At 37.8% G+C, this 25841-nt stretch overlaps 3 protein-coding genes across 6 annotated transcripts; 1 reads left to right on the top strand and 2 right to left on the bottom strand.

Annotated features, from left to right (window-relative positions):
* Nucleotides 1–1605: 1605 nt before the first annotated feature.
* On the bottom strand, nt 1606–8717 carry LOC102223144 (fatty acid desaturase 2-like). The gene is made up of 13 exons (XM_005806955.3): nt 8552–8717; nt 8027–8288; nt 4753–4863; nt 4384–4581; nt 4202–4303; nt 4011–4136; nt 3865–3925; nt 3706–3782; nt 3444–3541; nt 3108–3204; nt 2299–2378; nt 2058–2183; nt 1606–1867 (listed from the first exon to the last, which is right to left on the bottom strand). Exons 2-13 carry the CDS (start codon nt 8234–8236, stop codon nt 1816–1818), a joined length of 1338 nt encoding a protein of 445 aa, XP_005807012.1. The 5' UTR covers nt 8237–8288; nt 8552–8717; the 3' UTR covers nt 1606–1815.
* Nucleotides 8718–13022: 4305 nt separating this feature from the next.
* lrrc10b (leucine rich repeat containing 10B) lies at nt 13023–15228 on the top strand. 3 transcript variants are annotated; one of them, XM_023324725.1, is made up of 3 exons: nt 13023–13153; nt 13341–13469; nt 13556–15228. In XM_023324725.1, the coding sequence occupies exon 3, from the start codon at nt 13790–13792 to the stop codon at nt 15011–15013; it is 1224 nt and encodes a 407-aa protein (XP_023180493.1). In that variant the 5' UTR covers nt 13023–13153; nt 13341–13469; nt 13556–13789; the 3' UTR covers nt 15014–15228. The 3 variants fall into 3 exon arrangements, with proteins under 3 accessions (XP_023180493.1, XP_023180488.1, XP_014327230.1); XM_023324720.1 differs by having other exon boundaries at nt 13303–13469; XM_014471744.2 differs by having other exon boundaries at nt 13023–13469.
* A 2286-nt stretch (nt 15229–17514) lies between these two features.
* ppp1r32 (protein phosphatase 1 regulatory subunit 32) lies at nt 17515–23869 on the bottom strand. Of its 2 annotated transcripts, none has more exons than XM_005806956.2 (13): nt 23693–23869; nt 21748–21807; nt 21258–21359; nt 21041–21164; nt 20248–20410; nt 20126–20168; nt 19944–20041; nt 18694–18759; nt 18520–18606; nt 18366–18431; nt 18184–18275; nt 17690–17794; nt 17515–17599 (listed from the first exon to the last, which is right to left on the bottom strand). In XM_005806956.2, exons 1-13 carry the CDS (start codon nt 23697–23699, stop codon nt 17581–17583), a joined length of 1032 nt encoding a protein of 343 aa, XP_005807013.1. In that variant the 5' UTR covers nt 23700–23869; the 3' UTR covers nt 17515–17580. The 2 variants fall into 2 exon arrangements, with proteins under 2 accessions (XP_005807013.1, XP_023181736.1); XM_023325968.1 differs by lacking the exon at nt 23693–23869 and adding an exon at nt 21946–22036.
* Nucleotides 23870–25841: the final 1972 nt, after the last annotated feature.

The following is a 25841-nucleotide window of genomic DNA, read 5'->3' as shown; positions in this document are numbered from 1 at the left end:
TTCTTCACTCTCCATAAATAAAATTGCCCTTTGTCTTCTTGTAAAAGTAGGACATTTTTATTTGCTCCAAATCTGTTAAATAGACATTATTTATTATTAAATTCAACAATCACAAGGACTTTATATGTTAGGTTCTCTTGAAAACTGGATCATGTCCTTAGTACAATTTTATTATTAAGATAAAAAGCAAAAATGCCTCTATGGATTGTAAAAATTCTATTTGGAATCTGTCACAAGATTTGGAAATTGACATTCACCGATGGTTTGAATACAGTCGGTTTTTACTTGAGCAACTTTACAACAGAAATGGGTTTAAAAAGGGAAACACAATAGAGAATAGAAATAGATTTCTAAAAGTCTGTTTGTGGTAGACTTAAGAAACACCCTGGAAATGATTCTAACATTTCAGGAAAAGTTGGTTCTGCAAAGCATTGACTCGGGATAGATGGTGATAAAAACATATCATATATTATCTTCCGTCCACTTTATTCTATGTGCTGCTTTGTGAATTTATGTTCATCAAACAGTTGCATCAGTTATGCTTTGAAGATGTTTTGCACCGTCGAGTTGGCAAGGTTCACAAAGTCCAAAACAAATTTAATGAGGAGCAATATTACCTCACCCTGCCATGTCACACTGGACCTTAAGAAAGTTCTTTAATTGGTCACAAGTTTATCATGCAGTAAGATCATGTACTGTACTCATGTACACCTTTATCCTTTGCAAAACTTTCCTGAAGAAATAAAGATAAGGCTGGTGCACAATCAGTCATGCCAATGTCACCGTGGTCTCCTGATATAGAACACAAGACTTCCGCAACTAGTCCACATATTTCAAATACATTCGTCAATGTTACTTTTATTGATGTTGTCTAAACACGTTAGCTTTATAAAATGTGCAAGGTTTCATGTTTTGAGTGCAAGCAGTGTGGTCAGTGTTGTTTTTGTGTGAGTTTTTAAATAATTCTCCCACCATTTACTTTTCTGAAACTTTACCAAGCAGTAAAATACACTTTATTACCAATTACTGCGCAATTGTGTTATTTCTTCAATAAAATTTGGTTTTATATTCAAATGTAAAAAAATTCTTTAAAGAGGACTTATTTACAGATGTAATTTGTCGTAACTTCTGCAATAACTTCTGTTGTAACAGAAGTAAATTCAGACTGACTGCAGTTTTTTTGTTTCTTATTGAAATGGTAAAAGCAAACCGCTTCTAACTGTAATTCAACCTCTTAACTTTCTGATGCAGATGCAGTTTTGCACATGTGAAACTATTTTAATGCAGCTCAAAGATGATTTGATGCTTTTCTGTAAAAGTAGCCATTACAAGTGCAACAAAGCAGATTTCTAGCACACTTGTCAACTAAACTATCCTTAAGAAAAAGGATGCATGGTTTAGTAGAACAGCTAAAATAAAAAAGAAGGTACATGAACAGGTCAGCATTTTATTGTTTATTCAAAGATCACACACAGTTACAGCTGAAGGACTGACAGAAGAAACTTTATATTGTATGTTTTTGATTAAAAAAATCTTTTATATTTGTCAGTATTAAAAATTATTTCTTTTTCTTAGATTTTTTTAAGCAAGAAAATAAATTATTTTACTGTATTGTCCAGTTCACATTCCACTACGGTTAATCAAAAAAATATATAATAAATGCTTTATGTAAGCACAGCAACTCTGTTATTAAAAAAGGCCAAAAAAACCCCTCTAAAGCTCTAATTTTAACACCAACAAAGTCAGAGGTATAACTTGATTTTCAGCCACGCAAATTGGACAGAGAAAAATCTCAGTCCATTTAGAAACATTTCATCACTTATGAAGATACGCATCGAGCCAGAGTTCCCCCGAAGTTTTCAATGAGCTAAGAATAAAGAGAAAAAAGGGAGACAAAACAAAATTTTGGTAAATTGCAAAACATTTTGGATCTGACAAGCAGCTGTTTTCTATCATGAGAGGTAATAAAAAGAAGACATTTATTCTCATGATATTTCTATTTACTAAGGACATTTTTATTTTTACACATTTTGCTGATTCACGCAGTGAATTATTACCTGACTACATCAGCCATTCCTCGCCACAAAGACTTAATTTCATAAGGGACCCCGTGCTTCTCACACATTGCACGGACCTGAGGGGCCACCAGGTGGTAGTTGTGGCGCGGCATCATGGGAAACAGACTGAAAAAAAAGACAATAAATAACAGATGAGTTCTCATTTGTGATGTCTCAGCATTTTTCTGCGTGAGTTTGAAAAATCTTACAATCATTTCACGCACAAAACCGTTTGACTTACTGGTGTTCGATTTGGAAGTTGAGGTGTCCACTAAACCAGTCGTTGAACAGGGACTGCTCAATATTGCATGTGGCTTGTAACTGAAAAAGATCATATGAGAAAAGACTCTAGATATGTTGATACATCATTTGATTTAGTGTATCTGCTGGGTAGCTGTAGTTTATAGGCGAGATTAATTAGTGTATTAAAGCTAACAATAAAACAAAGCACTGTAAAACGCATCAACCTGAACTAAGTCAATATTTAGGGTGTACAGTCTTTGTAAACAGATTACATCTCAATGATCATGTATTGATGGGTGTCTTCAGCTTACAGGGTGCAATAGACGGACTAATGAGCAGAGAACAAAAAACCTTTTGGTCAGGCTCGTGGCACATTTATTAACCCGCAATATCTACACTTTATCAATAGTTTCCTATCTTAATCTGGTGAGATTAGGTTTACCACCTGCTGCCAAGATTGCATTAAAAACAGACATACGCTTCAGAAGAACTGCAGAAAAAACCGCACAGTTCCATCCAAGACAATTTACGACATATGCCATATTACCGAAAGTTCTAGTTAAACATCAAAACTATTCTAATTGCTTGTAAATAAAAGATAAATACACATTTTTTTCAGTAAATTAGCATTACAATGCCACATCATTTGTATGATTGAAATGATTATCTAGCCTGTGTTCAAAGCAGCTCAGCAGATTATAGGCGCCAAATTGTTTGGGAAGGTTGAGTTCTGCAGACAAGCAACATCAGCAGAATACAAATCTTTATTATGACAGTTATATGGTTTTCTTTTAATAAAGCAGGCACCTGCATGGTCAGCCAGTCCTGGTTCTCCTCATACTCAATCTCCATTGGTATGTGATTCATCTGAGTTACCCACACAAACCAGTGACTCTCTAAAAATCTGCAAAACAAGCAAACATGGTGTTCATGTGGGTTAAAAGCCCAAAATGGAAAATTATTTTACAATAGCAAATTAGTATAGAATGATGCATTTGAGAATGAAATAACATCACTTGTGGAACTAACATAAATATAACAGACAAAATTAAAATCAGAGGTTGTCTCATTTACAATTAACTGAAAACAAACAAAAACAGACCTCACCCATCAAATTTTTTCAGTTTTTTTCAGAATACTTACCTGACAAACATCATGAGTGCAAATGAGCCAAGAAAGCCGTACAGAGGGGAATAACAGCAGAAATAGCGAAAGTAGTACGACAAGGACCAAGCCAAGTCCTGGAAAACAAAAGATTCAGATTATCTAAAAAATGTTTTATTGTGAAGAATAATTTGTCAATCATCTTGTGTGGTGGCTAAATATGTGTTTTATATAGGCCTAAATTGAAATCCCATTCCAACTTATGTAATGATTCTGCAACGCACGGTGTTTGGCATCTTACCACCCAGTCACGACGAGTAATCATGGTGTTCATTATCTGCATGTGAAAATAAATCGGTATGAGCAGCGGAGGTCCCACTGCAAAAGAAATATTCATTATTCCTGGAAAGCTATTATAATTTTCTAATTATTAGCTTTAAATGACTCCCAACAAGCATACCAAGAAAGAAGTATTTGTGCTGGTGATTGTAGGGCATGTGTTTGATCTTTTTAATGCCATACTGTGACAGAGAGAAGGACAGAGATGGGTGAGCAGGTATATGACAGTTTGCATCATGTGAAACATTTTTCCTTTCAGCTGCTTGCCTCCACTGGTTGAGTCTTTCCCAGTACAAAGAATGCCAACATGTTGACATCGGGATCTTTCTTGAGGAGGTTTGGTTTGGCGTGATGCTGGAAATGTCGGTGGTTCCACCAGTTGGCTGAAGCTCCCTATAAAATCCCTCTGTTAGCATCCATGCAGAAATTATTCAAAGGGCAGAAACCTACGCAGTCACCTTTAAGTGTCCAATGACAAACTTGTGAACCAAATGATTCCACTTTGACTTCTTGAAGACAGAAAGGTGACCAAAGTCATGCTGCAGCCATCCAGCCTGTGACTGCACAGAAGAAGGTAAATTAGCATGAGATTTAGTTTCTAAACAACAAAAAATTTAAATGATTTATGAGTTTAAATTACTTGAGATGTTGCCAGCATCAGTGCACACAATAGCGTCATCGTCCAGCTCGTACCCCAGTACGTGACCATCAGCCAGGCCAGGGCCTCCAGCAACAGGATGTGACCCAGATGGAGGCAGAAGAATAAAGGTTTGGCTTTAAAAAGTTCTTCCTTCTCCACCTGGGTGCGTAAAGTTTCAAAATCCTTTATGATTGCTGCCTGGAAGCAGAGAATGAAATAGTTTTTATTACAGCTATACTCAGATGTGAAACTGTTGAAATAAAGCAAAAATTTCAGTTGCAATAAGAATATTAAGAACATGTTATTCAGCTCAAAACAATGGGGTTTTGATGCTGCAAACTCAGATCAGATTTCAATGTAAAGACTCACGTTTTTTTTCCTGTCCTGACTGGGCTCTGTCACCGCCAGCTCTCCAACCAGTAGAGGCTTCAGAAACTTCTGCACAAACTTCCGATCTGGATGAAAGGCAGTAAAAGCCTCCTGTAGAGCAAGCAAATGCATATATTTTTTTACACAATCACCCCTCCAAAAGCAACCAAAATGAGCTGATATACTAAGGGACTGGACAAAACACAGAGCTATTTGTTTATATTTATGGTGTATGAAACATTTCTATATTTTTTGTAATGTTTTGCTATTTGTAGCCACAGCATTTGTTCATATTTGAGATAAAAAGCTTGCGGTTAATTAAATGGACTAAAAGAACGCATCTGAAATGAGTCATGAATAAAAAATTTGAACTGCAGGATTTCACAAACAGAGTTCTGGTTAGTGTGTATTTCCATCAATGGCACCACAAGAAACACGTGGTTATTAGAATGGTTATTAGTCAACTCTGTAGACACAATACATGTAAATATCTCTCAAATAGGAATTTAATTAATATTTAATTAAGGACATGAATAAAATGGAAAAATAAGAAAATTATAGACACATTCAAAAGAACGCAGATTGCTTATCTTATGTTTCTGTAACTGCCAGGAACAAGTGAGTGTGAAAACCTGTTTTTGGTAGAGTTGATTTTACTTTCTATAATTTAGAAATAAAAAGAAAAATAAGGATATCTATTAACAATTATTGTTCCTTAGGTGACAATCCATATCTAAATAAGTTTTCCTTCTTGTTATCATTATCTTACTAGAATGGCAATAAAGAAGAGTATAAACACACTGCAGCTGGTCTGACTCATATTTAGAGATATTAGCCATGGGGTGATGAGTTTATTAAAGTTCACACTAATGTTCACGTGACATCACTGGACAAAGATCAAACTTGATTCATTAAGGAATACATCTTAAGAGTGAACTATAATAACCTATGAGAGAAGGTTATTATATTACTATTACTATTGTTAATTATTTCCTTATATCAGTGTGGAGTGGCATGGAGGTGATCACTCTGTGGAGCTACTGTGGCATTGAGAAAGCACATGTCATGAAAGATGACCCTCAGAAAATCTGCATTGTTGGCTCGTCATGGTCTTCCTCTTGATAAGATCCCTTAGATCCAGTATGGAGATCAGGTCAGGAGAGTTTGCTGGCCAATCAGGCATGTGATTCCATGGTCATTAAACCAGAAATGCTTGTCAGCACAACGAAGCACAAAGTGCTGTAAAATTTTCTGGTGGACGACTGCTCTGACCTTGGACTTGATAAAAAAAAAAAACAGTAGCTGATGACATGGCACCTCAAATTACAGCTGATTTGAAACCTTTAAATTAGAGATCAAACAACTTGGATTCTGTGTTTCTCCACTCCTCCTACAGACTCGATGACCTTGATTTCTAAGTGAAATAAAACATTGACTTTGATCTAAAAATAGTTCTGTGGATTGCTAAGGAATAGTCCAGTCTTTTTTCTCCTTAGCCCAATCATATCTGGTTTAGAAGTGGCCTAATGCAAGAAATGCAACATTTGTAGCCAGTTTCTGAGATATGGTGGCTCCTGTAGCATTGAGAGCAGTTACAGTTCATGCTTTGTGAATCCACCCTATAATTCTGAATGAGCTTTGCTTCACAATCTTCTCTATGCTGCAGTAATGTTTGTGTACTTTTCTACTTCCTGTGAACGTTAGATCAGTATGCTTTTGGGCAGTACTAAAACCCAACTTCTTTAGCAATGACATTTTATGGGGAGAATAAGCCACATGACTGTCTGTTGGACAACTGTTATGTTAACAGTTCCCCGTACGATTGTGTATGCAAGATAAGACAATTTTGCAATAAAAATATTTGTATTGGTCTAATCTTTTGATAAACTGTTTTATTTCAGGGGGTTTTCATTAGTTGTAAGTCACATCATCTAAGTTTACAGATATTTGCATGCTTAAATACATATCATTGTGTGCAATAAATCTATATAATATTAGCTTCACTTTTTAAACTGAATGAATGATATAATTTAGCTTTTCAAGGATGATCTAATTTATTGAGATAGACCTTTTATCTAAGATGTGCAGGGACTGGATGAAAACACCTCAACAGGCTGTTACATTCACTATTAACATTATAGTTGCATATATTAGAAAACATTATTATTTAAGTTTAATGTTAGAAAGATTATTTTGTCGTTTTCACCATTTTTTATTAATTTCTATTATTGCATTGTGAAATTAGCTGATTTGGCAAAGAAAAATTAAGCCAGACCAGGTTTTTGTATATAGACATACTAAAAAGTCGTAATGCGGTCAGCCAAACCTTAGATAAACAAGACATGACATATTACACTATCTCATTATTTATTTAACAGAAAACAAAGCCAAAGTGCGGAAGCCATGTGTGGGATAATAGAGACATGCCTGGTGCTTTCAAAGGAATGAGTCAATGTGCAGCAGCCAGCTGGGTCATTATCTTATCAGTGTCTCAGGGCAGATGTCTTTCATACATGAAAGACATCTGGGGCTTCAGATGAGCATCTAGATGCTGTGTATGGAAATGCCTAGCATGGGTGGGAAGTCATGAAAACTATAGTATAGATTGTTTGGAAGTTTGATCAGAAAATCAAGTTTTCCAGAAAAAAAAAACAAACATTTTCTTCAGAGAAATATGGTCTAAACTGAGATTTTGAGGCATGATAAACAATACAGAATTAAGTGGAATAGTAAAGCACGGTAGTGGAGGGGTGATGATAGGAGCTTGCTTTGCAGCCACAAGCCTTGGGAGAAACCTTGCAGCCGTTGATTTTATTCTAAACTCTTCAAAGCATGTAAAGATGCAAAGATGTAAAGATATTTGTTTGACAATTAAACTTGGCAGAGTTTGGATCGCGCTTTGTGAAAATTATCCAAAGCACAAACCTGCGATGATTCAAAGTTCAGAGTGACACTGTAAAAAAAAAAATGTACCAAAGCTTCTTCATAACAAAATGTCAGAGAGAGGATGACCACTTCTGTACATTTCTGTGTCTACAAAGGTGACACAAACATGAAGTTCACAAAGTTTCTTAAATTTAGCTTTTTATAATAAAATGAATAATGAACTTGTAATATGTTGTACATTATTCTTTAGCTGAGGATGTTGACCTATTGATAAAAGTGAGTGAAGATTTGATTATATTCAAGATGAGTTGGAACTAAAAAAACTGCTTTATTTGCATGGAATAAGATTTTATTTGATTATTTTTTTAAGCGAGGCTAGAGATGTTACCGTGGCATCCTCTCCAGCATAGTGGCCGATGACCCGAGATCCTCCTGGATGCCGTTTAGCCCATTGGGTGATGTTATAAACCTTTCGGTTGACCACCAGCCACTGGTCGTTTCTGCTGCAGTGTTTCTGCACTTCCTCCCAGGTGTAAACACCTGAAGCTTTCCCACTGCCTGGCTCTGCAGGCTCAGTCTGCTGTCCTCCACCTCCCATGCTGCTTGGACTCACTCGAAGCTCAGGACCACTTTACCACAGATTGTCACACCTGGAGGGAAAAAAGCAAACTTAGAATATAGTCTGTTAAAAAAAATGCTGCAACACACTGAGACACAAGTTAAAACAACAAAAAGGAATTGTCATGTTATGAATTTATGGCTGAGCCCTTAAACAAACTGTTAAAGCAACTCTTCAAGCTAGGCTTACATCAAATGCAGGAAAAAATATTCAATCAAATCAATTATGAATGTCTTTTCGACTTTTTTCAGCTACCGTGTCATAACATTAATAGGACAAATGTCTAAAACTTACTGTAGCTATTAACCAGATCTGGATGATTTAAGTCCCTCTGTGTTTTAGTCTCATCACCAGGCCAGTTTAAATAAGTTTGCTCCAGCTCAGCACGAATTCATTTTCTAACTGCGAGCATCATAAAATCCATCCTCCAGTTTCCTTCCCTCATAGGCTGCGCTCATCGTCTCATTCACCCCCACCGGGTGCACGAACTTCGAGCGGATCATTCGAGCCTTTCTGGCCAATCGGCACGCAGTTATCAGGAACCGAACCGCTGCTAAATACGCGATAGGCTCAGAGAGCTGCTCCTCTGGACATTACCGGGTCAACTGCGTGATCCTGGAAAAAGTTCAGCTGGGGGGCGTGGGTCTGGCCCCTGCCCGGACTACAGGAGATGCGGTGGCATTCTCAGAAAGCATAAACAGATGCTTAGCCTGTTTATCACGTTCTTCCCGATGATCCTGATGCCCTGGACTGCTGTTAATTTGGAGATATACGTTTCTCAAATCGTGAGACCAACTTTCCGATGATACAGTGTTTAAAATCAAATACAACTGTTTTAAACTTTGTTTTTTTAAATTAAATTGCTATCTCTTTCGTGTTTTCCTGTCAATAAAATGTTTAAAATGAAAGTTACTTTGCTGTTTTAAACTTTTTTTTACAATTAAATTGCTATCCTTTTCGTGATTTTCTTGTTCTTTAATGAAAATAAAATGAAAGCTACGTTTGTGTTTTAGACGTTTTTAAACTAAGTTGCCATTTCTTTCGTGATTTTCTTGGGGTTTCTTTTATTTGTCAAAATCTGTATTTTCTTATCAATCTCTTGCATTTCTAATATCTAACATTTTTCATTACGATTTTACATCAAGTTGTTTTTAAGGCTATAGCTCACGTTAAGTATACTCAGTAAAAACTAAATTCATAAAGTGAATGTGGTGATTGTTACAAGAAATTCTGTCTGAGCTTGATAAACTGGCACTCTATAATCTGCCTCACTTTTCATTTTAAGAGAAGGGTGGCTACAAAGGATTTGTTGTTTTCAAAAAGTGCATTACAAATACTCTTTGCTTTTAAAACCAGTGTTAAGGAAGGTTAGAGTTTATTTATGTTTGATAACTTCAGTATTTAAAGTATTTAATGCTTGAAATTTACCTAGGTTCATTGCCATTTCTCTTTGTTTTTGAACAGGTCAAATTTATACCATTTTGTACAGCCAGCTTTGGTTTCCCTTCAGAAACAGAAACATTCACACACACCTTTGGTCACAGGTCTGGCAAGTTTAATATACGAGTTTCTAAAACATTTTTCCATGAACACCTATGAGCAGCTACAGTGTGTTTTGAGAAACTGAGTAATGCTTGTAATCATTTTACAGTGCAGCGTTTTTGATATTGACGTGGGTGTTACTTTGACACCTACGTGTTTGGTCTCACAAACCTGCTCAGGAATGACTCAAGGAACATCAAAGTCTGTGACACGATCTCAAAACTCCAGGTGCCAGTTTGAAACCCAAACATAATAACATAAAAAAACTGCATTTTTTAGTAAAGTGATAGATTAATTTAATGTGCAAACTGCTTAAACTGTACAGCAAAAAGGTAAAACATCCAGCACCTTCACTTAGACTTTGCGAATGATCTGTATAAATAGTGACGCTTTTATTTAATCAATAGTCAATATTTATATTGGAACAACACACAGTGAGTCAGATAGTAGGAGAGGGTAAAAAATGATCTCCAACACTCAATGTTAGAGAACTTCAGAAAAGAAAGATCTTTTTAGTCACCAAGGCTCCATAACGACCACTAGATACCATCCATTGTATTTTCCGGACTATAGAGCGCACCACACTATAAGCCGCACCCGCAAAATAAAAAAAACAAAACAAAACAAAAAGCAAAACAAACTGGAAACGTACATATATAAGCCGCACCGGGCTATAAAACGCTGGTATCTCCGCCGCTCTCAGGTTTCCACAAGGACAAAGCAGAGGTCTGCTAGCCTACTTAATAAATCTGCTATTAAGGACACAGCCCTGCCTCTCCAATACCGAACCATGGATTCGGTCACGCCGAGCTTACGTGCGGTGGCTCTATTTCCCTCCTGTACTGCCAGATTTTTAGCCCTCAATTTAAAAGCTGCATTATATGAACTTCTTTGTGTGGTTTCCATGATGAGGGGGAATGAATTTGAAAAATGTCTTCCTCGAGCCTGCTGCAAGCATGCGCTTGTTCTAAACAGCACTTTCTTCTTTGATTTCAAATTCTGACTTCCAATGATTCACTTCCTGCTAAAGAGCCCCCTGGTGGTTGAAGAAAAATCCATAGAAAAGCAGCACCGGGCTATAAACCGCATGGTTCAAAGCGTGGGGAAAAAAGTAGAGGCTTATAGTCCAAAAAATACGGCAGTTGCCAGCTTACAGAGTTCACTTATCACTGCTATCACAAACATAAACCATTTGTGCTTTGGTCAGATGGGACTAAGATTTAGTTGTTCAGCAAGAAACACTGCAGGCAGCGCTTTGTGAAGCAAAAGAGGAACATGTAGAAGACATGGGTCTCTCTTCTAAAGGCCTGGGAACCTTTTTAGAGTTTATATCATCACAAACTCAATGAAATACCTGGACAATGTAAGCTGAAATTTTGGTGACTTCTGCAAGTCACTAAGAATGGCTCGTCACTGGGAGATAATGAAGCAAAAACATGAGGCATGTGATGTCAACACAGTGATAGTTTGACATTATTAATCTTTTGCCATGGTCACCTCAGTCCCCACGCCTAAAGCCTGTAGTGAGTCTGTGTAGCAAAATGAAGAGTGCATAGAAAGGACATGATTTAGAGAGATAGTTTTTCAAAAATTACTCTATCTGTATGATCATGTTACAGGTGAAGACAAAAACATCTTAGTGATGGAAGCAGTTTGTAAAAAGTTTTATCATTAGTGTCAATAACTGTGACAGTGGGATTTTGTGAAAAAAGCATGGGATTTTTTTCTTAATGTGGGATGTTCCTTCACTAACAAAAATAATCAAATTAAAGTTATTAATTATATTAGCTTTTTATCCTCACCCAATTCCAAATCCACTTTATTTATAAAGCGCATTTTAAAAAGAAGGGTTGCCCAAAGTGCTGAATTTACTTATTTTAAGCATTCAGAATTTGCCTTAGTGCAGCAATAAATTCCTTTATTTCAAGGCTTTTTTCACATCTTCACCACAGCTGCCAATAAGTGTTGAAAATGTTGTGAATGCTATTTTTATGCCTGTTGCAGTTCCTTTAGCTACCAGCAAGTGCCAGAGTTTTGTTTTCTTTAAATCACGCAACTCTTATCTGCATTTAACCCAAGGGCTGCACGGTAGCTAGGGCTCTTATTGCAGACCTTTTCTGCTTCTTTCATCATCTATTTAATATGTGAAAAAAATCTAAATGCAGTATGTATGCCTACAATTTTATTCATTTTCATGATTTTGCACCTCATAAAACAAATATTTTGTTTTTTCTGTCTTCTTTCCATATGTTTCTGTACTGCCTACATGAGCCGCAGTGCTTCCAGGACACATTAACCTCGGCAGCTGTGTCCTTTCTCCACCCAGGGTCTTTGTCTGTCTGCTTGCCTATCTACTGCTTCCAGTCCATCGTGTCGTTTCAGGGTCACTTGAATGCAACACCAAAATGTGCAAATCAGCTCTTTTGGTCCTCAGCATATCAGACAGAATTATCCTCAAGCAGCACGCTGACCCATGGCCCTGTTTGTCCGCTTCTTCTGCTACGAGTCATCAGGCTGACAGAAGCCCAAAAAATCTGACCCCAGCAGCTTTCTTTAGGCTTTTCATTCCACCGCAATAAAAAAAATAATGTCACCCAGGAAAGCTCACTGTCAAATAGTTGATGGATTCAGCAGAAGATTGACTTAATAGAAGTCTCAATTTACTTTGGTACATTTGGAAACTTTTGGGTTTTTACTTAACTCCTAATAAGAAATGTTCCAGCTGCTATGATGTCTTTAATGGATGAAGCACTCCTTTGTAGGCAGAAATTCAGCTACGATTGACATTTCAGATTAAATTATCAGCAGTTCTCAAAGCTTCTGTAAAAGCACCTTTTGAATAACAACAAATGGAAAAGTTGTTTAAAAAAAAAAACCCACTGCAGATTTTTATTTAAAAAGTAATTTTACCAACATGTGTCTTCATACGGGAAGTCAAACAAAAATGTTTGAGTGGCCCAGCAAGAGTCCCAATTTAAGTCTGTGGAGGGAGCTGAAGATGATGGCAAGGAGACTTCCTAAATAAAAATGTGGATAAAAATATAATCTCATTTTAAAGTAAAAAAAAAAAAGTTAATGCAACCAGATAAATACAACTAATAATAATAATAATAATAATAATAATAATAATAATAATAATTAATAATAATAACTTTTTGAAAAAGCTTCGAAAAGTTTTTTTTAAAGTTGACTCGAAGTAACTTACTCACGCTCCTCTTACACACGCACAAACTGGCCATGTGATGTGAATGCCCCCTGTTCGGGTTACAGAGAGAGGGAGGCTTCAGCTGAATGCAAGCCTTCACAGTAATGGAGAGAAGCAGCCAACATCAAGAACAGTCCGTCAGTCACTCAGTAAGTGCGCTGTAATTTTCCAACATGCAATTTCTTTCCCAGCGCGGATTATAGTTCCCGCGGTGAGACGGACCGGCCTGTAATAGGGAGCAGCTGCATTAACTCTTACACGGACCTTTATGTGACTTATTTTCTTTCCCGCCGGCCAGGTCACTGAGCTGCGCACCAACTCTGAGTTTTTCCACAGACATCTGCAGGCAAGTTAAGAGGCGTAGAAGAACGACTTCGGGGGGAATCTTTCTTTTCCTGATCACATGACCTCAAAGCTGCCGGACACTTTTCTCTTTAAAGTCCCGAGGATGTTAAAGAGACAATGGTAAGACGAAAAACTAAGGATAAAGTTAAACTTTCACTATTAACTCTACCTCATCCTTTAATTATTTTTTTCATTCTGTTTGCCAGATAATACTACGTGATAATTTTCTAATAAACCAGTGGAGACGGGGGCATTTGGGAACTGCTGTTGCATGGCTGCAGAAGTGTTAACTGGCCTGAACCATGATGCTGGTTGCAGCCTGTGGTTTCATATACGAAACAACAGTAGCTTCCAAACTGAGAGTTCACTTGTCACAGACACTGCCTTATCAAATGACTCTGCCCTGACTCACGTCAGTGTCAGGGTCTGCTTGGCACAGCATGGGCAACTCTTCCAGGAAGGACGAGGGGGAAGAAGAAGAGGGGGCAAAAGACGGTGAGGAGGAAGAGGACACTGAAAAGGAGAAGGAAGTAGTGGAGGAGGAAGAAGAAGAGCTTCCACTGGGAGTGGAGGAGCTGTTGGAGAGCGGTGATCCTGTGTTAGACCTGAGCTACCGCAAATTCAAGCGATTACCCTCTCGTGTTTGTGAGCTGATGCACCTGGAAAAACTGTATGTTTGCGGGAACAGACTTCGCAAGGTGCCTGACAGAATCGCCCAACAGCAGGGTCTGCGAACGCTCGCCCTTGACTTCAACAAGTTGGAAGACGTTCCCCTGGCTGTGTGCGAGCTCACCAGCCTCACCCATCTGTACCTGGGCAGCAACCGACTCATGACCCTTCCGCCTGAGTTCACCAACCTGAAGAATCTAAGGTGCTTCTGGCTGGAGAGCAACTACTTTCATAGATTTCCAAGGGAGCTTTACGACCTGCCAAACCTCAAGTCCCTTCAGATGGGGGACAACCGGCTGAAAGCGCTGCCTCAAGACTTCTGTCGCATGGAATCACTAAAGGGATTGTGGCTGTATGCAAACCGCTTCGAAACCTTCCCCAAAGTCCTGCTGCGCATGAAGTCCCTGGAGATCCTAGACTTGGATAAAAACAAAATAACAGAGTTTCCCAGTCTGAAGCGTCTCCGGACCCTTCACCTATTTTCCTATGACCACAATCCCGTCAAGGAACCTCCTATAGTAGGCGAAGATGTATTTCTGGTTGGGGAAGGGGCTGCTGAGTTCATGGAGATCCGTGAGGCCAGGAAGGAGAGACGTCGCAAGGCCGCTGAGAAAGAGGCTGAGGAGCTGGCTGAGGAGCTCGCTCAGGCTGGAGAGGAACCAGTGATCCATGGGATCCTAAAGAACAGCAACTCAAAACCGGCAACAGACGAAGCTGCTGTGAACATCGAAGACTCCGATGTTAGAGAAGAAGAAACATTGGTTAAGGACGAGGAGCAGGAGGACTGCATAGAAGCGCCAGTGACAGAGTATGATGGTGCTGAGCTTGAATATGATGAAGAATTGGTTGAATATGAGACAGAAGAGATGATATGTGAGGGAGAAGGGTTTGAGTATGAAGGAGAGGGGTTGGAGTATGAAAACGTTCCAATGGACTATGAGTATGAGGACGGGGAAGAGCTGGAAGACACAAGAAGACAAGATGAGGGAGCGTGAAAAGCCCCTCTAACTCCGATGATTTGGTTTCAGGTGGAAACAGTTGTTGGACAGTACAGCAGATACATAAATACGACTTATTCTCAGATGTGCTGCTAATTAATGATCTGTAATTAACTGTGAAAATGAATTGTCTTGATATTATATTTCTTTAAAGCAACACCAGTGTCATCTCTCTCAACTGCACATTATCAGGTTGCTGTAACTTATTTTGGTTCTTTGCTATTAAATATTCAGCTGAATGAAGCCGCTGCCAGTCCTTTGTCACAGAAGACGCAGTGTTTACTCAAGAGTCGTTTCTGCTCATCACAGTCAGTACCTGTGTTATGTGCTTGTCAGCACTACTTCTTTAAGGCACGGCTGTCTCTGCATTTAAATGAGTGTGTTGGTCAAAGATTTTAAAAAAATATTTACGACACGAGTGTCGGTGCCAAGAAAGAGCATTGGAGGGATGAATAGCTGGGGTGCCTGACCATAAAAGGTAAGTCCTTAAAGAGGCTGCAAACATGAAGCGGACACGGAAAATGATGAAGCAGAATATTATGAGTGCCCCAACAAACCTGAAGGACCCTGCTGGGCAGAAATTCAGCTGTGTCATGAATGCTGTGCACTTCTTTTTGTCACAGACGATGACATTACTCTTTTTCTTGACGTTACACAGGCCAGGCCCTTGTACTCCTCTCATCTCTGAGCACATTATTCATGAGGGGCTCATGCGTAATCCAGTCCTTTGTGTCTGCACAGATCTTTTTCCTTGTATCTCATTAAAAGAGTGAAATATTGATCTGGCGTTAGAATATTAATGCGAGTACTCATGTGACAGTATCTCATTACATTTGCATTGGGACAATGCAGAACATACACACTGCTCCTTTTAAATTTTCATGCACCAATAGTTTCTATTGCTGTGTCTAATAACATTGGTGGTATTAATAGATAAGACGCAGGAATGTGAGAAATGGGCTCCAAAATACTATTAATGGTCTCCAGAATTTCCTTAATAGGAATCTGATGGCATCTGTGGGAAGTAACCCAACCTCAACCCACAGGACCCAAAGGATCTGTTGCTAACATCCTGCTACAATTTCTTCAGATGTTTGTGGCCTCCTTTCTGACCGGTTAGAGCTTTTTCAGTGTCATGACAGGATTGATTTTCTTCTTAGACAGGTGCGACTGCTGAAGAGTTCTTAACCTTTCATTTTTTTCTCATTTTGTTGCACAACAACAACAAAAATCAATGTATTTTACTTCATACTTTGGTCCCTCAGATCAACTGATGGACTGACTGCACCAAGTAGTGGACACCTGTGAAGTGAACAGAAGTGTGGTGTGCATTCGTTTTGGTCAATAATTTGTAGAACCATCTTTCCATCCGTTATCTATGCCTACCTGTCCTTGCAGGTACGTAGGAGCAATTTCAACACAGAGACACACAGGATGTCTCTGTGTGTCTCTGTGTTTAATTGGTTTCTCCAAATTGCTCATATGAGCAATTTTTAGAAACCAATTAAACTTACAGTTGTGCATTCTCAACAAAAAGAAGAAGCCAAAATACCACAACATGCGCACATCATGCAGGAAGACGCCTGGACATTTTTGCTGCAAGGCAACAGTGGTATCAGCTATGCCACTGCTGGTATCACTGTCTTTGGGTGTTAGTCTCTGTCAGCTTTGTTTGTCTAGAGATTGGCACTTTTGCCAGTTTGTCTTTAAAAATTGGTTTAAAATCACACAATACGGAGAGCAATTTTTTTCCCACTAATGTAATCGAGGTGTTGGCACAAAATAAGTAACATGTTAAAATGCTTTTGTCTAAACTTATTATAACTGTGATTTTATATTTAGGGTTGTTTTCCTCCTATAAGGTGAACCTCCGCCCCACTCAGGAAGTGTTTGCAACTTTCTTCCGATTTCTCCCTGTATTTATCTTCTCTGATCTCCCCTTCAACTTTAAATTTCAGCTTTGTAGAAAATAAAATAGTGAAATTACTGTCAGCATTAGAATTATGTAGTGATATTGGCTGATTTATCACATACAAATCCTGAAAAAATATAATTTGCACTATGTGACTGCAGAATTGCAAAATGTGAAAAAGTCAAATATTCCGTCAGCACAGAAGATGCAGTAGTGCAGTGGTATAACGCTGTAATATACACAGTTTGTCATACTTGGAGACTGTTATGTTTTTAGTCCAGATTTGTTAGTCGCTGTTTTGCATGCAGCCGTGGGTGGCACAACAGCTTGATAGTTTGCAGAGGTCCATGCAAATCAGAGTCTGTTTCAGTCTGAGTGGAATCATTTTTCACCTTAGTTTACAGTCTTCTCATTCTCTGTGGGTTAGTGACAACAAGGTGCTTTTAAAGTCAGTACATTAAGCCTTCAGTCTCACAGCTGGCGAGCTTTATAAGTAAACCAAAACAAAATGCAGTTTTGCACCTTCTCCATGTATATCTGGAGTTTGTATTCTTCTACAAACAAAAAATAAAGACCGAATAATTTGCTTGAATAATGAATTTTATTTTTGAGATGAGAAGACATGCAGGTTACTTTAAAATAGTGTAAACATCTAATGCTTCAATATGAACCTGTGGAATAAAAATAAAAAAACAGGACACATGAATCATAAAATGAGCACAATGTTATATTATCCAGGCAAAAATGTGATGATACCTTACCTGTCTGTGTTTCGTTTGTTGTAGCCATTGTTCTTTGTTTGGCTTGCGTTGACAATTGATGAAGTGTAAAAAGTGTTTCTGTCCTTCTGACGGCCATAAAGGAAGCTGTGAAGTAATGTAATTCTTGTCATGTTAAAATTCTCTCTTATGCACAACACAAATAAATTAGGACAGCAAGAAACCACAAATTAACAACAAGAAACAAGAAAAATATAATTTTTTAAAATTCTACGAAAATAAAAATCTAATCTAAATTTCCATAGATCACTTTGTACAAGAGAAACATCGAACACGGGAAATCTGTACTTTTTTCAATCACTGTAATCAGTAGAAGAATAAATGGTTTGAATGATGAATAATGATGAACAAATGATTTATTGCTAATTCAAAGTTTATCAACAAAAGATTCTAAAGCCAGCATGTCTGGCTTTAATTTTATTAGCATCTAAAAAAATTATAAACTACAACCAGAAGTATATAAAAAAAACACTTACTTGTTATTGTAATGTGTAGTGAAGTGTAACGGATCGAATGGTTCCTTAGAGAAAATTTCATTTGGCATATTTAAGCAAAATCCTGAGGGCTCCTAAAGGAGAAAGGAATAAAAGTAAAGATAAAAAGTGTAATCAAAAAGAGATGATCTATTAATTGGGAAAAAAAAGAGTAAAAGTCTGACCCTGTTTCCAGTAGCCTTCACAAGTGGTACACGACATTTCAATTCCAGTGATGGCAGATGAAGGCGCTAGAATATTATAAAACAATACATGTCAAAAATTTGTACAATAACAGCAGTTTGAGATGAATACAAGTTGGAGAATTGAGGGACTAACTGGGTCGACTAAGAGGGCGTTGGCACCACGTGTATACCCTGTTTCTCTGCAGGAACAGCTGCATATACCTGGCAAGCATTCATTTCCCTGAAAAAAAATGTTAATGTTTCATATCAAAACATATTTGTGTTTGTTTGTTCAGTATAAAGGGAGTTGCAGTGAATGTGGCTCAACCTGCTTAAAAGTTGGAGACAGATAGTCTTTCATCATCACTGTGCTGCTGGTCAGACGCGGATCCACCTGGACAAATCGACCACATTTTGAAAGGGAAACACTTCACAAATAGACAAAGTCACATTCAGAATTAAAGGAGAGCCACATATACAACCAAATAATGTAATCATCTTGAGGAATGACCGAATACCGTTTTCAAACTGTATTCTTTCTGTGATGTTGCTTGTAAGCCACATATGAATCTTGACAAACAACTTTTTTCTTTAGCTGTTTTCCCCCAAAATATTGCAGCTAGTGGAAAATATTGTAGCTCAGACATGTATAAATTACTTTTACGTCAGTCTGCTCTCTAAGCTTTGAAAGCACCAGAAGGAAAACAGACAGGAGTGACAGAAGGTGACATTAGACGTCAGGTGAGGAAAAAACAAGAAAGCATCTGCTTGTGAAACAATGAATATATATATACACTGCTCAAAAAAATAAAGTGAACACTCAAATAACACATCCTAGATCTGAATGAAAGAAATATTCTCATTGAATACTTTGTTATGTACAAAGTTCCATTTGCACAACAGCAGGTGAAATTGATTGTCAATCAGTTTTGCTTCCTAAGTGGACAGTTTGATTTCACAGAAGTTTGATTTACTTGGAGTTATATTGTGTTGTTTAAGTGTTCCCTTTATTTTTTTGAGCAGTGTATATGTATATTGCGCTATATTCATAATCGGAAATGTATTTTGGGGAGATTTTATGTAACAGACCTACGACAGTAGTTTAAACTGTGAAATAAAAAGAAAAATGACATATTATTGTTGGCTAAATGCTTTACAAATAGAAATATGAAAAGTGTGGCATGTATATGAATTAAGCCACCCTCACTTCAAAACATCAAATTAACGTAGCTGATATAGTCCACCTGGGTGTAATTTATTCTCTATTCTAGGCCTCAGAAGCTTGTTAGAGACTGTTAGAGAATGTATCTGCAGCAAAAGGTGATTCCACAAAGTATTGATCCAGAGGCTTGAAATGAGTGCCATACATTTCACTGTTTTATTTGTAAACGCATGCATCATGCAAGATCCCTTTTCTTATACCTCAAAGCTATGGATGACTTTCTACCTCAAAGCATAGCTTTTTAAATCATCAAAGCTATGGATAATTTTTAACACATAAAATCCCAATTAAATATTTTGAGAACATGAATACTTTCATCATGTTAATATGATTGCTTGCTATTAAGTAACACTCACAGTGGCATATTTTTTGTCCCGAAAGGTGATGAACTGTAGGTCTTCTCCTTCAGTGCATCCAGTCTCCAATTTTGGACCCATATTCATGTGGCGAGAAACTGTGAGAAACAAGGAAATTAGTGTTAGTGTCTCTGTCATGTCTCATCTTATCATCTGTCTGCAGCCACAACCTAAGCTTTTACCTGGTGGTAAGCGACGGGGCACAAACACTCTTTGGTACTCTGTCTGAAAAAAGGCAGAAGATAGACAGCTCATGCTCATGCTGTTGAATTGTAAGGATAATGTAAAGGAAAACCTCTAGTACCTTTTCCACAACAGGCTCTGTGTGGCAAACACAGCTCACTTGATGGAAGCCGCTGGTCATGGGTTTGTTAAGGAGTCTTGGTAAAGCCATGGAGCCATCAGAGTAGGTGGGACGCTGGTAGTACCACATGTTTTGAGTTACGAAATTGTCGGCTAACAACACTCTGGAGACAGAAAAAAAAAAAAAAAACACAACTGCGTCTCAAGAATCACATCGGAAGTAATGGCTGTTTAAAAAAACATTTTGGGAAACTTAGAACGAAACAACAAATTTACTGGATTTTTTCTAATGTTCTAGCTTACCATGGTGTCATGGCCCAGCACTTCAGTAAATTGTTTCACAAGCAAAGGGTAGAAAAATATTAGTTTCTGTAAGACTGAGAAGAGCTGAAACACTAGCGATGAAATTGTATGACATTCAAAGCACAGTGCTTAAAAATATCCATAGACATCTACATCAAAACTGGTATTTGACTTTACCAAACACAATCATACACATCACAGTGTGCAAACAGAGCCAGGAAATGAATAAATACACAGTGAAGCAATTAAATATATTTTTACATAAAAATTGATTTGGATTGGTATTGGTTTTCTATTTTGGATAAGTTTTTCAAAGAAAAAGTCAGAGCAGAACTATTGTGTCACTTGGTCAGAGCAAGAGTGAGAAATAGCTTGCTTTCACCCATGCCTGACTCACATCTCTGCCTGAGTGTTTCCCAGTGGACAGTGATGACACTGGACAGTGGAAGCTGACGCTGTGGCGGACAGTTCTTACCTGCCCTGACACTTACCCAAAGTGAGGGTTGTCAACAAGGTCCAAACTGGGCTGGTAAGATAGAACGGGTCTTTGGTTCGATACAAAGCCGGATGCAACGGGGGCTCCAAGGCAGGAATCGAAACACATCCTGCCTGAAACTGCAACCAACAATGTGTCTGTCATAATCCAAAAATAAATCTAAAACAGATCGATTTGAGTATTTTACTCTGACTTTTTCGTCGTCAGCTGACCTTTGGAGGGTGCGAGACTGGCTTTGTTCAGTAATCCCCACTTTTCAGTTTTTTCAACAGGAGGTATGACAATCTTCGGCTGACCAAACATCTGTTTTTGCACTGCAAAAACATATGATCTTACCAAGTATTTTTATCTAGTTTCTAGTTCAAATATCTTAGTACACATAAAATACAACAAAACTAACTTAAGAGTAACTTTTCTGCAAGATATGAGTTTGTTTTAAGTAAACAATTCTTGAATATTGTAAAAATGTACTAGATTTTTTTCACTTGAACAAGACATTATTTTTATGAGTGAAATAATCTGTCAGTGTAATTAGTACTTTTAATCAATATTCAAGAATTACTGAATTAAAACAAGCTCCTTAATCTAACTTTAAAGTTAGTTTTGTCGTATTTTAAGTGTACTAAGATATTTCCACTAGAAGTTATATAAAATGTATTTGGTAAGAATTTGTGTGTTTTTGCAGTGTGCTGTAAATGAAACCTTCGGCATGAACAGTGATGGTTGGAAAAAATCCTTCAGGCATGTTGACACTGCAGCGATCTGAAATAAATGTAGCAAGGAATGCATTATTTAGACATTACAATCAACTGGAAAAAAAGCAGTTTGCAATAAAGAACAGAAATCTCCTATTTACAAAGACAGCTTAGGTCAGCAAAAGGGTAGTAGTAGCAATCTCACCTTATTTCCTCTGAATATAATGAGTTAAAAGTAAAATAGAGATGAGTGTGAAAAAAGCTTGACCCAGGACACACCTGTGTCTAAACACTATGCTGTTTGTTCGTCTCTCTGTCCTGAGCCGGTTTGTAGGTAAACACATTTCTGTTGCTAGGAGATTCAACACAGGGGCAGAACATTACAACTGAAGTGCATAGAAATTATTTCAGGTGTGAGCGTAATGTTATTCCACAAGGAGGCATTGTTAAGAGTCTCTTTCTTCCTTCCCGCAATTTGTTCAGTTCAGCTCCTTTTTCTGCAATTTGTACTGTAATAATACAAAACACTGCAGACAGCTTGCTGTTACACAGAACCATCAAAGGCTTCTTGGAAGGTTTCAGATAGGAAAATAGGCGCCATTAGAGAGTGAAAAAAGAAGAAAAGGCACATGTAATTATTGAAATCTGCAAGTATCAAAGGTGAAATTATGCGGGTGCCTTTTAAAAAGAAGTGAGCAAACAAAATGATTCTTACATTGTACTTTGCTTGCAATTTATGCCTTTATCACCCGACATGAGGCAAAAAAGGGTCTTGTTGATTAAGACTGAAATGACTTCACCTGTTCATTTTCAGGCAAGCATATTTCCAGGTCTGGTTTTTTATGTGAAACAATATTGCAGTAGTTGGATCTTTCTTTATTCTTTTCATTCAACTTACTTTTCAAGACCAATCAAAGCGATAGATGAATGACATTTATGTCATTCTTTAGCACTTTCACTTTGTCATCTAAGTTATCATTTAAGTTTCTGCAAGATGTAGGAGCTTGTTTTAATAATTTCTTAATATTGATTTTTATTTTATTAAACCTTTAATTAATCAATTAAAAATCCACTGAGATCAAAATCTTTTTCACAAGAGGTTGAAAAAGTTCTACTGGTAGATTATTTCACTGATCAGATGGGGATAATGTCTTGTTCTAAGTGAAATAATCTGCCAGTGGAACTAGTCATTTTAAAAAAATCAGTATTAAAGAATTATTTACTTGAAACAAGCAACCTGCTGAAAAGTTACTTGTAAGTTGTTTTATTTTTTTGTCTTACTTCAAGCGTACTAAGAACCTGATGTCTGTGGAAAATCAATACATATATCTGGTCTTTGAGAGTAGGAGAATATTCTTTAAAAGATCTGGTTTAAATTGAGGTTATCACATTTTTGCAGAACTCCATAACCTTCTGTTCAGCTCTATTCATTTCTTTGAATACTGTGTGTTGCAGAAAGGATGAACTAAAATAAGCCAGACAAAGAGCAGCAGGAACCAGAACAGCTTTTGTACAGAACCGGTCTGGGCTGATTCTCTATGCGTCCACTGGATGGCATTGTGTTGCCACCATGGCTCTGATTTAGTCTAAGGTTACATAAAAATGATGGATGGTTTGAAATTTGCATGACATCTTGATAAAAAAAATGTCCATCCAGGACAGGGTGTGATAATTCACTGCTTATAGCAGCAGAAAATGTCTAAAAAGCATACACACTTTTAAAAAACATACATTCATGTCAGCTTTTTAATTCAAAACTGACTCTTGGACTTCAGAAAAAGCAACATGATGATTCTTTTAATTAGAAAAAAATAGACATTTTTGTAAATCATATGCATATCCTATATGCTTGTGCGTCTCTTCAAACACAATGTTATTTCAGACACCTTTCATCAAATTGGGCTCAAAACTGCAGCATCACACTATTTCTACACTTTTCCTTTAATTCTCACCTTCCATTTCTTTTCATGCCGTCTAATTTCCTCGGACTCACAGAGCTTCTTTTTCCCACCTCTCTGCTGCATAACTTCTCGCTTTCTTTTCCTTCCCTCCATCTGCTGAACGCCAGCAGTGCATGGATAGAGCCCGTCTTTACCAAGCTGTTGCTTGCATTTTCTGTTCCGCAGTCTTTCTTGCTTGACATCCTGTCTTGTCAAACTTGGAACTGTTTATTATCTCCTCCAAAAAATAACTGCAGGGAAACGCCTGCATCATTGAAACTGACATCTCATTTCCTGCTTCTTTTCTTCTAAATACAATGTGCACGTTATTGGCATCTATAATTATAAATTCAATGGGGGATCCACACAGCAGGGTTAGACCGGATGCCTATTTTCATTCCAGTTCAAGATTACACCAGATGAGTTGACTTGTTTGAGCAACTTCAATCTGACAGTCAGAGTGGGGGAACGGATAAAACACCTGCTGTCCTGGATTTGAATAAGGATCCAGAGACTCTCAGTTTTCCTTTGATTGTTCATCCTGAGAACGCAGCAGCCGGTGTTTGTTCTTCATCTGCATAATTCACACGTAATGTGACTGCTCCAGCGAAACACTCAGTTGCATGCACGCTTTTGATCAAAACATTCAAGATAAACAGATTGTGCTTTTGCATGTTGGTGCAGCTTGCACTTGAGGAAAAGGTGCAAAGACAAAAAGGGGGGGATCATGCAGTTGTTCTAAAAATAGACTGAGGTGATGCAAGCAAGGGTCTCCCGTCGTGATGATGCACTCGGCTTGCCCGCAGCCGTCTGTTGAGGTTCAGACCCTGTCTGCAGGGGCTCACCTGTTTCTCCTGCCGCTGCTGATAGTCTGCTGCTCTGGGAGGCGGCTCTTCAAGGTTTCTCTGTCAGTTCAATAACCTGCTCCCTTTGTCTGCCATAAAAAAGCATGGAATTAATGTTTAAGGACATAAAGAGCCAGCTCAGGCGCTCAGACCTGTCTTTGTGTTGCCGGGGTCTCGGAGGTGCTCCCTCTGCTTCACTGCTTCACTTCTGCAAGGCTTATCTCCTTGCAGCCTCCTTTCTAACTTCTGTACTTAATGGACAAATCTCCCATGCATGGTTTGGAGCAAATTGCACTGTCATCTTTTTCCATTCTACGTTCCACTCAGCTTTGGTGAGTATGTGGACGGTGACCGGAATGTGGTGTGGAAAATTAAGGCATGAAATAAGACATTTCGAGTGAAAACAACAGCATTTCTAACATCTACAAGGGAGATATTTTGACACACCTTAGTGGAACCTGAAGTGCACAGATGACTGAGATGCTCCTGAAGAAAAAAAAAAAAAAACCTGCAAAATAATTCACCCCCAATTACAAAGATAATTTCCCATCACCTCTAAAAACGGAGGAAAGTTTCCTAAAGACTACAGCATGAAACTGTGTGATTCATTTTCTTTCATGCTGACTAATATGTTGCTCAGAGCCAAAGCTGTCCACTACACATTTCTAATTGGTCTTGAAGGCTAAAACAACCTTTGCAAAATCCCATTTCCTTCAGCAAATGATGTTAAAACCTTTCACAGCAGTCCCCATTAAATCAAACTGATTTTCCTCCAAACATCACTTTCTGACCCATCAGTAACAGATTTATTTGCAAGAATGCAGAGACATGCAAATGTATTCATAAATCCTAAACTTTTTCTTCATTTTGTGACAATAAAACTAAATAACTTTGAGGATTTGATGTTGCAGACCAACACAAAGATGTGCATAATTGTGAATCCTAATAAAAATAAAATTTGTTGTTATAACATGACAAAAAACTCTATAAATCTTCAAAAGGGATACATATTTTTGCAAGGAGTTGTATATAGATATATGTTACACTTTTGGAGGGGTTCAAGGTGGAGGGTTTCCTTTGGAATGTATTGAATCAAATGGCACTTTGCTGACCTATCTATTTCACTAATAAAGGTGTTCTTTTTTTGTTCACAATCTTAATTTTCAGTTCAAAAAAGATTATGGTGATTTTTAAAATAGGAGTCCATTAAAGGCAGCTCTTTGCAACTAAAAGTAGCGGAGCCAAATCAGGCTTTTTTTTTCCCTTTCAGTTGGCTTTGATTGACTTTGTACCATTTAGCCAATCATACAAGGGGA

Source organism: Xiphophorus maculatus, chromosome 2, assembly GCF_002775205.1.
Source record: "Xiphophorus maculatus strain JP 163 A chromosome 2, X_maculatus-5.0-male, whole genome shotgun sequence".
NCBI classification, from domain to species: Eukaryota; Metazoa; Chordata; class Actinopteri; order Cyprinodontiformes; family Poeciliidae; genus Xiphophorus; species Xiphophorus maculatus.
The sequence above is the reverse complement of the archived record's forward strand: the minus strand, read 5'-3'. Positions and strand labels throughout refer to the sequence as shown.